This window comes from Xenopus laevis, chromosome 4L (genome assembly GCF_017654675.1).
Source record: "Xenopus laevis strain J_2021 chromosome 4L, Xenopus_laevis_v10.1, whole genome shotgun sequence".
NCBI lineage: Eukaryota > Metazoa > Chordata > Amphibia > Anura > Pipidae > Xenopus > Xenopus laevis.
Genome location: NC_054377.1, coordinates 152,599,583 through 152,614,928, shown reverse-complemented (window position 1 = coordinate 152,614,928; position 15,346 = coordinate 152,599,583). Strand labels below are relative to the sequence as shown.

General features: G+C 42.3%; 1 protein-coding gene across 1 annotated transcript in view; it reads right to left on the bottom strand.

Annotated features, from left to right (window-relative positions):
* The window catches only part of susd3.L (sushi domain containing 3 L homeolog), a 35,008-nt gene that overhangs the window by 6,231 nt on the left and 13,431 nt on the right, over window positions 1-15,346 (bottom strand). The window contains exons 2-3 of the mRNA XM_018240400.2: window positions 6,028-6,216; window positions 825-972 (exon numbers count right to left, since the gene is read on the bottom strand). Of these exons, the coding sequence (XP_018095889.1) occupies window positions 825-972; window positions 6,028-6,216 (337 nt within the window). The remainder of the gene's footprint in view (window positions 1-824; window positions 973-6,027; window positions 6,217-15,346) is intronic.

The following is a 15,346-nucleotide window of genomic DNA, read 5'->3' as shown; positions in this document are numbered from 1 at the left end:
CAGGAGGTAGAATTTAAAGGAACAGTAACGGAGAGAGAAAGTCTCTGGTCAGTTGGGAGAAATAATGAGCAATTTTAATTTGTTTCAATGAGTGAGAAGGGCCCCCACATGGGGGGACACAAGGCATGAACTTACACATTAGGTGCAATATGTACCCCCCTGTGACACCCCATTATGAGGCATTAGAATTATTAGGTTCCAATGAGATGCCACTCTGAGAAGGGCTGAAGGGTTAATGCAGTGCCAGAGGCTTGTTTTGTCCCCTGAGTATTTTTATATAAAATTTATGTTATAAATCGGATTTTGCTCGCTGGGCATCTCCATGGTGATTCGCTGCTGAGACGGCTGAATGGCTGCGCTCCCTGTTACCCGTCTGTGTGTCGGTGGGGAGTGGGGGGGGGTGTCTTTATATTTGTTTCACCCCTTGGAAACATTTGATTGGCTGAATAAAAGCCCCAGATTCTTTCATTTGATTCTTGATAAACCTGCAGGGGGCGCAGCAGAGAAGCCAATAGGTTTGTCTCTACGATGGGATTCACTGCCACCAACAGGTCAGAAACGGAACTGCAGGTCACAGTGATCACTCATCTAATTGTGCCTCACATAAAGCAATGGGCAAAATGCAAAGAGTGGGAGCAAAGCATCTGATTTCACAGCTTGCCTGTCGCCCTGCTGCTTGCACCTTGTGCACCAATTATACAAGTCCCCCCATTCCTCAGGTTGAGCCTCCAGCCTTACAGAACTGCTGGGAGCCCCCCTGCCCTGAATTCAGCCATTACAGAATATAGGAGCGACCATACCGACATCCCAGTTTCACTTCTTACCTCTCGGATCGGCGCCTCTCGTTTTTCTTGACGCAGCTGACGAGACAACACGTAAGGAAGGCCATGGACATGAGCAGGATAATGGCGCAGCTCACAATGGAGGCGATTACTGCCACTTTAAAGCCGAAAGTCTCGTACCTGGAAAGGGCTGGGGGGACACAGGAGAGAAGCGGCACAAACGTTACTGGGGCTCATTCACATCAATGTGCAAAAAACAGCAGCAATTGTCCATTTTTCTTCAGTTCAGTTCAGATCAACAACCCCCTTCATTAAACTCCAGCTTATAATAAACATTCCTCACTGTCACCATGACAACCCCAATTTACTCATATTTAGGAAAAAAAACGTGAGCTTTGTAATTGTGATGTCATTATTTGCTGCCATACTGATTTACCCAGCAACGTGTACTGTATCCGCAGCAATCTCTCAATCCATTCCCCTATAATTGGCCTATAGAGAGCAGCAATGTGGGTTGCGCCGAGACCTACTGAATATCAAATAGAGAACAACCTGTTTCAGCTGTCGCACTGTCTGGGGCACAAACGCAAGTGGGATAATTCTGTCTCAGCTCACTAAGGTGAGCCCGAAACGTCATGTTTGTTGTAGATCCTGAAGCCATGTGCAAATAAAGGCTTTTTAGATTATTATCTTGACTGGAGCTGTGTCATATATTGGAATATTTCGTAAAGTCGGTTGGACAGTGGGCCACTGGTCACGTGCACCGCCAGAATTACTAAGAGGTTAATAAGTGGGTGAGTGCTGACTAAATAACTTATTTGTCCCCAGCTCACACCACCCTCCCCAGTATCTGTTACAGTTACACAGAACTATAAACCCAGTGAGAATGAGGAATGAATGGATATTGGGAAGTTGTATCAGGAGTCAGAGGCAGCAGTGCAGAGAAAGGGACAGACACAATGACAGTTACACAGAACTATAAACCCAGTGAGAATGAGGAATGAATGGATATTGGGAAGTTGTATCAGGAGTCAGAGGCAGCAGTGCAGAGAAAGGGACAGACACAATGACAATTACACAGAACTATAAACCCAGTGAGAATGAGGAATGAATGGATATTGGGAAGTTGTATCAGGAGTCAGAAGCAGCAGTGCAGAGAAAGGGACAGACACAATGACAATTACACAGAACTATAAACCCAGTGAGAATGAGGAATGAATAGATATTGGGAAGTTGTATCAGGAGTCAGAAGCAGCAGTGCAGAGAAAGGGACAGACACAATAACAGTTACACAGAACTATAAACCCAGTGAGAATGAGGAATGAATGGATATTGGGAAGTTGTATCAGGAGTCAGAGGCAGCAGTGCAGAGAAGAGAAAGGGACAGACACAATGACAGTTACACAGAACTATAAAACCCAGTGAGAATGAGGAATGAATGGATATTGGGAAGTTGTATCAGGAGTCAGAGGCAGCAGTGCAGAGAAGAGAAAGGGACAGACACAATGACAGTTACACAGAACTATAAACCCAGTGAGAATGAGGAATGAATGGATATTGGGAAGTTGTATCAGGAGTCAGAAGCAGCAGTGCAGAGAAGAGAAAGGGACAGACACAATGACAGTTACACAGAACTATAAACCCAGTGAGAATGAGGAATGAATGGATATTGGGAAGTTGTATCAGGAGTCAGAGGCAGCAGTGCAGAGAAAGGGTCAGACACAATGACAGTTACACAGAACTATAAACCCAGTGAGAATGAGGAATGAATGGATATTGGGAAGTTGTATCAGGAGTCAGAAGCAGCAGTGCAGAGAAGAGAAAGGGACAGACACAATGACAGTTACACAGAACTATAAACCCAGTGAGAATGAGGAATGAATGGATATTGGGAAGTTGTATCAGGAGTCAGAAGCAGCAGTGCAGAGAAGAGAAAGGGACAGACACAATGACAATTACACAGAACTATAAACCCAGTGAGAATGAGGAATGAATGGATATTGGGAAGTTGTATCAGGAGTCAGAAGCAGCAGTGCAGAGAAAGGGACAGACACAATAACAGTTACACAGAACTATAAACCCAGTGAGAATGAGGAATGAATGGATATTGGGAAGTTGTATCAGGAGTCAGAGGCAGCAGTGCAGAGAAGAGAAAGGGACAGACACAATGACAGTTACACAGAACTATAAACCCAGTGAGAATGAGGAATGAATGGATATTGGGAAGTTGTATCAGGAGTCAGAGGCAGCAGTGCAGAGAAAGGGTCAGACACAATGACAGTTACACAGAACTATAAACCCAGTGAGAATGAGGAATGAATGGAAATTGGGAAGTTGTATCAGGAGTCAGAAGCAGCAGTGCAGAGAAGAGAAAGGGACAGACACAATGACAGTTACACAGAACTATAAACCCAGTGAGAATGAGGAATGAATGGAAATTGGGAAGTTGTATCAGGAGTCAGAAGCAGCAGTGCAGAGAAGAGAAAGGGACAGACACAATGACAGTTACACAGAACTATAAACCCAGTGAGAATGAGGAATGAATGGATATTGGGAAGTTGTATCAGGAGTCAGAGGCAGCAGTGCAGAGAAGAGAAAGGGACAGACACAATGACAGTTACACAGAACTATAAACCCAGTGAGAATGAGGAATGAATGGATATTGGGAAGTTGTATCAGGAGTCAGAAGCAGCAGTGCAGAGAAGAGAAAGGGACAGACACAATGACAGTTACACAAAACTATAAACCCAGTGAGAATGAGGAATGAATGGATATTGGGAAGTTGTATCAGGAGTCAGAGGCAGCAGTGCAGAGAAGAGAAATTGACAGACAGACAGTGACAGACAACAGCAATGAGAGTGATATATAACCTTGCATCATTATATTAAGAAGGAAAGTGTCAGGTAGGGGTTAAACTACATGTTTTATTTGGGGGTCTCTGGATTTAGAGCCACTTGAGGTTGTGTTGTCCCCAGTCAGTGAGAGGTGCAGTTGGGCAGTAGCAGGGGGTGTATTAAATCATTTATTTACGATACAGTTGCAGTTTCTCAAACAGACGGATCATAAAGTCTCCCTTTGTCACTCGTGTGATTTAAGCAGCAACTTCCTATTTCTGCTCCGGGAATGAAATTCAAGAGGAAATAGAAATCGATCCCCACAATGCGCCAGTCAGACTCATCAGCTTCTCTGCAGGGGCCCCGTGTCTTTTATCTACTGAACTTCCCAGTACTTGAACTGGGCATGAATAAAGTTCAATCTCATTTCTGCCCCAGAGGAAGGTATAAACCCATCTACATCCGTCTTCAGTTTCCCCCAGAAAACATTCCCCCTGATTCCAAGAGCCCAATGAGATCAATTTGTGGATTTGTCATTGTCCTGAGAGTATTATTGGCAGTTTATTAGCCCTAGAATTAAAACTGAAATTTCTTTTCTCTACTCTGATTGGCTCATGACTGCTATGTCAACAGTATCGACTGGTGAATAAATAATTATGTTTAACTGTCTCTTCTCCAGTGTAACCAATCCCAACTTGTCTTTCCCCATAACTGATCCCTTCCATTCCCTTTATCAGCTTAGTCGCTCTTCTCTATACTTTCTCTATTTCATTACTGCCCCTTATATATTTATATATAGTGATCATATCCCCTTATATATTTATATATAGTGATCATATCCCCCTTATATATTTATATATAGTGATCATATCCCCCTTATATATTTATATATAGTGATCATATCCCCTTATATATTTATATATAGTGATCATATCCCCCTTAACTGTCTCTTCTCCAGTGTAACCAATCCCAACTTGTCTTTCCCCATAACTGATCCCTTCCATTCCCTTTATCAGCTTAGTCGCTCTTCTCTGTACTTTCTCTATTTCATTACTGTCCCTTATATATTTATATATAGTGATCATATCCCCTTATATATTTATATAAAGTGATCATATCCCCCTTATATATTTATATAAAGTGATCATATCCCCTTATATATTTATATATAGTGATCATATCCCCCTTATATATTTATATATAGTGATTATATCCCCTTATATATTTATATATAGTGATCATATCCCTCTATATATTTATATATAGTGATCATATCCCCCTTATATATTTATATATAGTGATTATATCCCCTTATATATTTATATTATAGTGATCATATCCCCCTTGTATATTTATATATAGTGATCATATCCCCCTTATATATTTATATATAGTGATCATATCCCCTTATATATTTTTATATAGTGATCATATCCCCCTTATATATTTATATATAGTGATCATATCCCCTTATATATTTATATATAGTGATCATATCCCCTTATATATTTATATATAGTGATCATATCCCCCTTATATATTTATATATAGTGATCATATCCCCCTTAACTGTCTCTTCTCAGTGTAACCAATCCCAACTTGTCTTTCCCCATTACTGATCCCTTCCATTCCCTTTATCAGCTTAGTCGCTCTTCTCTGTACTTTCTCTATTTCATTACTGTCCCTTATATATTTATATATAGTGATCATATCCCCTTATATATTTATATAAAGTGATCATATCCCCCTTATATATTTATATAAAGTGATCATATCCCCTTATATATTTATATATAGTGATTATATCCCCCTTATACTATTAATATAGTGATTCATATCCCCCTTATATATTTATATATAGTGATCATATCCCCTTATATATTTATATATAGTGATTATATCCCCTTATATATTTATATATAGTGATCATATCCCTCTTATATATTTATATATAGTGATCATATCCCCCTTATATATTTATATATAGTGATTATATCCCCTTATATATTTATATATAGTGATCATATCCCCCTTATATATTTATATATAGTGATCATATCCTCCTTATATATTTATATATAGTGATCATATCCCCTTATATATTTATATATAGTGATCATATCCCCCTTATATATTTATATATAGTAATTCTACCCAATACTCATCAGTGTGTTTTTTATAAACATACACCTCGTACAGTCATGGCATAGATGCCCTTTAATTACTACAAATTGTGAAACTATTTCTTACAGGCTCCTCCCATTTACCCATCATGCTATGTGAAGGTTGAACTGTATGATGGTACAAAGCTCACCTATAGAATCATGTCACATGGTGTAACAGAATCAGTGTATTTGATATACAAGGTTTATTCTCCAATCAGCATTCAGTGTGCCAGCGAGGGGCGTTACCTTTGCACGTGGGGGCCCCTGAGGTCCATAAGGTGCTGTTCCCTCTCCATACACAGGTAGAGATTCCTTCTCCCACCAGTTGGTACATAGAGGAACACTGGAACATTAACACGGAGCCAACGGAGGAGCCATTGCCATAGACGACGTGCAGGGTCCCCGAGTCTGGCGGCGACATCTTCTTACACTGACCTGAGAGGGAACACATGACATAATGAGGGTCTAAATAAACCTCATCTCTACTTGCACCTGTATTTTGTGCCCCCATGTTGGGTCAGTGGCGCCCCCTGTATAACTCCAATATAACCGTAATATAAAAGTTCTCATGTCTAATATCCTGATAGGTTACACTAGGGGGTGCATTACTTATGCACACTCACTGCCCCACGCGTGTATAATGATGAGCCATTTATTATTAATAGGCCTTATTATAAAGTCAATTTGATTCTGAATTTCCATCTTCCCCGTGAGTTCCTCTAATAAATATTCCTGCCCAGCTGTAAGTGGGCCCCGGGGCCTGAGACGCCTGGAACCCCCGGGTGCACAATCTGAATTACAGGATCAGCCTTCAGGTGCCGCTTGTGCTTTGGTTAAAGAGAAGAAATACAAAGTAGGTCTGAGGAAAGTTTTACAGGTCAAGAGCTGAACATAATTTCATTTAATTCTCCTTTAAATCACCCCCAATTCTCTCGTATAAACAGCGGGGCACCTGGGGCGGCAGGACATTAAGTGCTTTCTGGGAGCGTCGGGTTCAGACAGGGAACTCTAAGCCTGTAATTACACTGCTTCTTTCTCAGTTATAATGGCTGCCCATGGAACGGTGCGGTTATTGGGGTGAGCGGGAGGAACCCCAAAGGGAAAGTTCAGAAGAAAATGTGCAGATCAGGACGTTGGGAACTCCCCAGCCCCCGCAGTGCAGATCTTGAGAGTATCCGCCATTGCCCTTTACTATTTTAAAGTGAAACTTTTCAGCATCACAAATAAACTGCACTCTACTGGGTGGGTTCGTTGAATTAAAGTGATACGCGCATCTTTAAACGAATGGCACCACTGGATTCTGGGCAGAGAATCAACCCCAGGATGAAGAGTTAAATTTCATTTTTCAGCCGTTTTCTCTGTGTTCTACACAGTGTCCGGCCAACGGAAAAGGTGGAGCTTCTCTGTGTGCACTGCTGGAGGGAGGAGCTTATTTCTGACATTACATCTCACTCTTTATAGTTCTCACTTTTTAGGACCAAGGAGCTCACAATCATTCGGCACTTAAATTGACACTAACCATAGGCCCTGTACCTACTGAACACTATAGACAGTTATTTATAGCGATAAAGTTATTAGAATATAAAGGGGGTTCTGTAATGAAACAGCAAAGATTATCTCCATAGTGACCCATAGTGAACTCGTTGTCATATGTCCGAAAGCAAAATCAAATTGGTTGCTATTGGTTACTAGACCCTGCTCAAACTCTCATTTCCTCATCATTCAAACTGCTGCCTGGTTGCTAGGGTAATTGGGACCTTAAAAAAAATTAAATAATTTAAAAACTGTTAAAAAAAACCCAAAACAATTAGTTGACGTTATTCACGTGACCATATGTGAAGTTAATCGCTAGGTAACTGCCCCTTTAACGTCAAATCCAATAATAAATATTAATAATAGATAAAAACACACGTCAGACTGAGCCCATATTTTTACATTGCGGGTTCCTAAGGCAACAACAAGGCTAAGGTAATAACTGTCGTTGCCCGTAGCAACCTGTTTAAAGTCGAACACCTGAAACACAGGGAATTTAAGATGCAGTGTTTGCGATGCTGGATTCCCAGATTATCGAATTTAAAGGGACGCACAGTGTTTATAAAAAAAAAAAACCTCGACATACAGCCAATGATAATTCATATACGGCATGTGGTTTAAATTTGGGCTAAATTGATTATTATACAGGTGGTTGATGATCTTTAAGTAACTTTTAGTTTGTTATAGAATAAGCAACTTTTCAATTGGTCTTCATCATTTATTTTTTATAGTTTTTTAAATTATTTGCCTATTTCTTCTGACTCTTTCCAGCTTTTAAATAGAATGGGTCACTGACTTTTTATTGTTCATCTTTTTTTATTCAGGCCTCTCCTATTCATATTCCAGTCAAATTCAGTGTTTGGTTGCTAGGGGAATTTGGACCCTAGCAACCAGATTGGTGAAATTGCAAACTGAAGAGCAGCTGAATTAAAAGCTAAATAACTCAAAAAAACACAAATAAAAAAAATGGCCCCATGTGACACTAGTCTTATACTAAGGCCCTTCCAGCAATTCAGGCCTGTCCTGACTAAATCAGAAAATTAGGGGTGGGGCATAGAGTATAGGAAGGAAATGGGTGTGGCTTGTGAATGTGGGTGTGGCTTGATAGTAAAATGCCAGTGGTCATTTGATTCAGATAAATTTCCTTCGTGTCCCTGGATTTCACTTTTCAAAATCTTTTCACATGAAACAAACAGTATGGGGCAGATTTATCAAGGGTCGAATTTCGAAGTACAAAAAAATTTCGAAATTCGACCATCGAATTGAAAAACTTTGAATATCGAATTCGAAGTTTTTTCACCAAATTTGACAATCCTACGATTGAATACAAATAGTTCAATTGAACGAACGATTAAATTGTTTGAATCGAACGATTCGCACGATTTTAGTGTATGATCGAAGGATTTTTATTCGATGTGTAAAGGCTAACATAGCAATTCGGCAGGTTTAATTTGGCGAAGTATTGAAGTCGAAGTATTTTTCAAGAGACAGTACTTCGATTATCGAATGGTCGAATAGTCGAACGATTTTTACTTCGAATCATTCGAATCGAAGTTCGAAGTCGTAGTAGCCTATTCGATGGTCGAAGTATCCATAAAATTACTTCGTAATTCGAACTTTTTGTACTTCGAAAATTCACTCGAACCTTAGTAAATCTGCCCCTATATAAATATATTCCTCCCCGGGAAACCCAGTAGTGGCATCACTGATATACTGAGCCATTAGACTCTACACACAGATAAAGACAGTATAAAACAGCAGCCAGGAGGGACTCGTATAACAGAGCAACACAGATAAACAAGGAGTGGGAATATTGGGAATGTGTCAGACGAGGTGCAGATTCGATTCCAGGGCCGTATCCAGACAAATGTGTCAGAACCAAAAGCCATCAGGACATAAATATCTCCCTCGGGTAGTGGGGGCAGTGTATTTAGTTATGATGTAATTATGAGATATTGGCTACACTCCATAAACCCCTGAGTGAATGGCTCCAACCAGCACCCATGCCATTTACACTCTGCTTTAGTGAGACTGAGCAAGAAACATTAGGGACAAAAATGTTTTTAAAGAAGACCCCAAAAAGGGTTGAACTGAACAATATATACAGGCGTGCAGTGATATCACAATAACAATATGCACAGGCGTGTAGCGATATCACAATAAGAATATATACAGGTGTGTAGTGATATCACAATAACAATATATACAAGCATGTAGTGATATCACAATAACAATATATACAAGCATGTAGTGATATCACAATAACAATAAATGCAGGCGTGCAATGATATCACAATAACAATGTATACAGAAGTGTAATGATATCACAATAACATTATATACAGGTATGTAGTGATATCACAATATCAATATGTACTGTTGTGTAGTGATATCACAATAACAATATATACAGGCGTGTAGTGATATCACAATAACAATATATACAGGCATGTAGTGATATCAATTGATACCAATTGTCAGAAGCATCTCTGTCCAGGGTCAGACTAGGCCAGTGGGGCACTGGGGAAAAAAACTTGGGGGCCCAGACCCTACTCCCTCCTGCCCTCCACCGTTGCCCCTTCCTCCAATTGTGGCTAATGTAAGTATAAGGTGCGCGGAGGGGCTGGCAGGTGGGGTGTGGGCGGGTGATGGGGGCACCAGAGGGCCCTGAGTCTATTATTGTACAAATCTATTTTTCAGATGATGGGTCTCTGTCCCCAGTCTGACGCAGTGGGTTCTGGGGGGACACTTTCCACTCAATGAGTGTCTCTGTCGCTTGATTATTCCCCACATCAGTCCAGTAAGATTGTGCAGGGAGTAAAAATACTGCCCAGTAATACCCAGTGATACCAAGTAATACCAAGTAATACCCAGTAATACCCAGTAATACCCAGTATTACCAGTAATACCCAGTGATACCAAGTAATACCAGTAATACCAAGTAATATCAGTAATACCAAGTGATACCAGTAATACCCAGTGATACCAGTAATACCCAGTAATACCAGTAATACCACGTAATACTAGTAAAAGTCAGTGATACCAGCGATACCAGTAATACCCAGTGATACCAGTAATAACAATAATACCAAGTAATACCAGTAATATCAAGTAATACCCAGTGATACCAGCAATACCCATTGATACCAGTGATACCAGTAACACTCAGTAATACCAGTGATACCAGTAATACCCAGTGATACCAGTAATACCCAGTGATACCAGTAATACCCAGTAATACCAGTAATACCCAGTAAGGCAGCAGAGTCTCCCCTCGCCGGGCTATCAATCAGCGAAACAAAGGGCCGGCACAGATTCCCAACATGGATTTTTCCATAATAATAAACACAAAGAGGCCAATGCATTTGTAATAAAACCTCAGCAAATTGCCTGTGACGGTTCAGAGACCCGACGATAAAAAATGCATCAAAACTGTGACTTTGTCATAATTAATATTCGTGCATTGGCTCCGGTTACAGTTGTATTACACAGTATTATTACAGTTGTCTCATACTCACTCCTGTTACTCATTACTGTTACTTACTCTCACCCCATTAGACAGCTGCACCCCACAATCAAACTGATTCAGAATAGAATATTGGACCTTCCTTTGTTTCAAACCTATAAAATGTATATATGTGAGTTGACATCAGAGGGTCCTAATCCCACCCACTTCTTGAGTCACAGACTTCCCGTCCCACCCCCTATAAAATGCCATCAGAGGGTCCTAACCCCATCCACTTCTTGAGTCACAGACTTCCCGTCTCACCCCCTATAAAATGCCATCAGAGGGTCCTAATCCCATCCACTTCTTGAGTCACAGACTTCCCCTCCCACCCCCCTATAAAATGCCATCAGAGGGTCCTAATCCCACCCACTTCTTGAGTCACAGACTTCCCCTCCCACCCCCCTATAAAATGCCATCAGAGGGTCCTAATCCCACCCACTTCTTGAGTCACAGACTTCCCCTCCCACCCCTGATAAAGTGGCATCAGAGCGTTCCAGTCTCACCAGGGCGCCCATTAGACCCCAATTATTAACTGGTCTGACAGTGGTACCTGTTGGCATGGAGCCTGTGCCAGTAATATTGCCCCTGTGACTATGATTAAATCATACAAATCTGGGACCCACATACCCCACTAGTTATTATAAGCCCACCCTGTATGTTCCACCCAGAGGTGTAAAGGTACCTGCACCCCCATAGCCAGACCCCCCAGTTTCATCCTGCTCCATATAAAGGGCAACACAATGCAATTGACACCACAGGCCGAATAATGATTATTCTGTATATTTTATGCATTCTAGGGTCCCCCGAGCTTCCCTTGACAAGGGGCCCCATTTCTCATTGCGGGGCATTTATACAGGGTTGCTGGACACAATTGCACTGAGGAGGCAGCGGCGCAGAACCGTAAATAACAAAGAGGCACTCGGCTGAAAAATAGCATTTGGGAAACACATCGGATCTGTGACGGTGACAGGCGTTTGAACTAAAATAGGAACAAAACATTCATTTTACAGAGAGAAATAAAGAGAGAAATGGAACTGCCGGCCTGGTGCTGACTCAGCAGTTGCTGCAGCGGAATCATCTCCATTGCAAATCAGCAAATCAGCACAAACACAAAGCGAAGCAACAAAATAATCGGCTTTGCGACTCCGGTACATATGGGACCTCCAGCCAGGGACACTCTCGGATACTGAATGTAGTAGTTTAGGTTGAAATAAGACAAATATCCTTCATACTATTGAATGTGGACTGAAAACTGGGTCATGTGACCTGTACCGTTACTTACTGTATAATTGTAGGTTTCCCCACAGTCAGTGCAGACAAGGGGTTGAGTTCCCCTTTACCCAAACATTAAACCTTTCTGTATTAATAATGATTCAACAAGATCAGCTGTATCTGTGCCATTGAGGCCGTTCCTACTCTCAGTGCTGCCCCCATCATCTCCTACACCAGGGGGCAGCAGATTCACCGAGAAACCCCAAGAAAATACAGACTTTCAGGACAAAGACAAAGGAAAATGTTGGTTGCAGTTTTCGGTCACATTTTCCATTGACAATTGATGGGCAAAGCCTGGCCAAAGTATCATCAATCCAAGTGACTCTACCCATATGTTCAAGTCTCTGTTACTTACACCATCTACATAGCAGGGTTCCACATATATTCCTTTATCAACCACCCAACACACATCCAAAAGCATTCAGGGTACAAATAAACACTCACCCCAAATCTCCCACTAACTGACCTTCAGACTGGGCCCCTTAGCTCATAACAAGGTTACAGATATATAGAAACATTGGGGTGTCACCCTGCTATAGTTCCAGGGGTACCCAGGGTACATATAATCAATCCCCCCAAATCTCCCCCTAACTGACCTTCAGACTGGGCCCCCTTAGCTCATAACAAGGTTACAGATATAAAGAAACATTGGGGTAACAGTCACCCTGCTATAGTTCCAGGGGTACCCAGGGCACAAATAAACACTCACCCCAAATCTCCCCCTAACTGACCTTCAGGCTGGGCCCCCTTAGCTCATAACAAGGTTACAGATATATAGAAACATTGGGGTAACAGTCACCCTGCTATAGTTCCAGGGGTACCCAGGGTAGAAATAATCACTCACCCCAAATCTCCCCCTAACTGACCTTCAGACTGGGCCCCCTTAGCTTATAACAAGGTTACAGATATATAGAAACATTGGGGTGTCTCCCTGCTATAGTTCCAGGGGTACCCAGGGTACAAATAATCACTCACCCCAAATCTCCCCCTAACTGACCTTCAGACTGGGCCCCCTTAGCTCATAACAAGGTTACAGATATATAGAAACATTGGGGTGTCACCCTGCTATAGTTCCAGGGGTACCCAGGGTACATATAAACACTCACCCCAAATCTCCCCCTAACTGACCTTCAGGCTGGGCCCCCTTAGCTCATAACAAGGTTACAGATATATAGAAACATTGGGGTGTCACCCTGCTATAGTTCCAGGGGTACCCAGGGTACAAATAATCACTCACCCCAAATCTCCCCCTAACTGACCTTCAGACTGGGCCCCCTTAGCTTATAACAAGGTTACAGATATATAGAAACATTGGGGTGTCTCCCTGCTATAGTTCCAGGGGTACCCAGGGTACCAATAAGCACTCACCCCAAATCTCCCCCTAACTGACCTTCAGACTGGGCCCCCTTAGCTCATAACAAGGTTACAGATATATAGAAACATTGGGGTAACAGTCACCCTGCTATAGTTCCAGGGGTACCCAGGGTACAAATAAACACTCACCCCAAATCTCCCCCTAACTGACCTTCAGACTGGGCCCCCTTAGCTTATAACAAGGTTACAGATATATATAAACATTGGGGTGTCACCCTGCTATAGTTCCAGGGGTACCCAGGGTACAAATAAGCACTCACCCCAAATCTCCCCCTAACTGACCTTCAGGCTGGCCCCCCTTAGCTCATAACAAGGTTACAGATATATAGAAACATTGGGGTAACAGTCACCCTGCTATAGTTCCAGGGGTACCCAGGGTACAAATAATCACTCACCCCAAATCTCCCCCTAACTGACCTTCAGACTGGGCCCCCTTAGCTTATAACAAGGTTACAGATTTATAGAAACATTGGGGTGTCACCCTGCTATAGTTCCAGGGGTACCCAGGGTACAAATAAGCACTCACCCCAAATCTCCCCCTAACTGACCTTCAGACTGGGACCCCTTAGCTTATAACAAGGTTACAGATTTATAGAAACATTGGGGTGTCACCCTGCTATAGTTCCAGGGGTACCCAGGGTACAAATAATCACTCACCCCAAATCTCCCCCTAACTGACCTTCAGACTGGGCCCCCTTAGCTTATAACAAGGTTACAGATTTATAGAAACATTGGGGTGTCACCCTGCTATAGTTCCAGGGGTACCCAGGGTACAAATAAACACTCACCCCAAATCTCCCCCTAACTGACCTTCAGACTGGGCCCCCTTAGCTCATAACAAGGTTACAGATATATAGAAACATTGGGGTGTCACCCTGCTATAGTTCCAGGGGTACCAGGGTACAAATAAGCACTCACCCCAAATCTCCCCCTAACTGGCCTTCAGACTGGGCCCCCTTAGCTCATAACAAGGTTACAGATATATAGAAACATTGGGGTGTCTCCCTGCTATAGTTCCAGGGGTACCCAGGGTACCAATAAGCACTCACCCCAAATCTCCCCCTAACTGACCTTCAAACTGGGCCCCCTTAGCTCATAACAAGGTTACAGATATATAGAAACATTGGGGTAACAGTCACCCTGCTATAGTTCCAGGTACCCAGGGTACAAATAAACACTCACCCCAAATCTCCCCCTAACTGACCTTCAGACTGGGCCCCCTTAGCTTATAACAAGGTTACAGATATATATAAACATTGGGGTGTCCACCCTGCTATAGTTCCAGGGGTACCCAGGGTACAAATAAGCACTCACCCCAAATCTCCCCCTAACTGACCTTCAGGCTGGGCCCCCTTAGCTCATAACAAGGTTACAGATATATAGAAACATTGGGGTAACAGTCACCCTGCTATAGTTCCAGGGGTACCCAGGGTACAAATAATCACTCACCCAAATCTCCCCCTAACTGACCTTCAGACTGGGCCCCCTTAGCTTATAACAAGGTTTACAGATTTATAGAAACATTGGGGTGTCAACCCTGCTATAGTTCCAGGGGTAACCCAGGGTACAAATAAGCACTCACCCCAAATCTCCCCTAACTGACCTTCAGACTGGGACCCCTTAGCTTATAACAAGGTTACAGATTTATAGAAACATTGGGGTGTCACCCTGCTATAGTTCCAGGGGTACCCAGGGTACAAATAAATCACTCACCCCAAATCTCCCCCTAACTGACCTTCAGACTGGGCCCCTTAGCTTATAACAAGGTTACAGATTTATAGAAACATTGGGGTGTCACCCTGCTATAGTTCCAGGGGTACCCAGGGTACAATAAACACTCACCCCAATCTCCCCCCTTACTGACCTTCCAGATTGGGC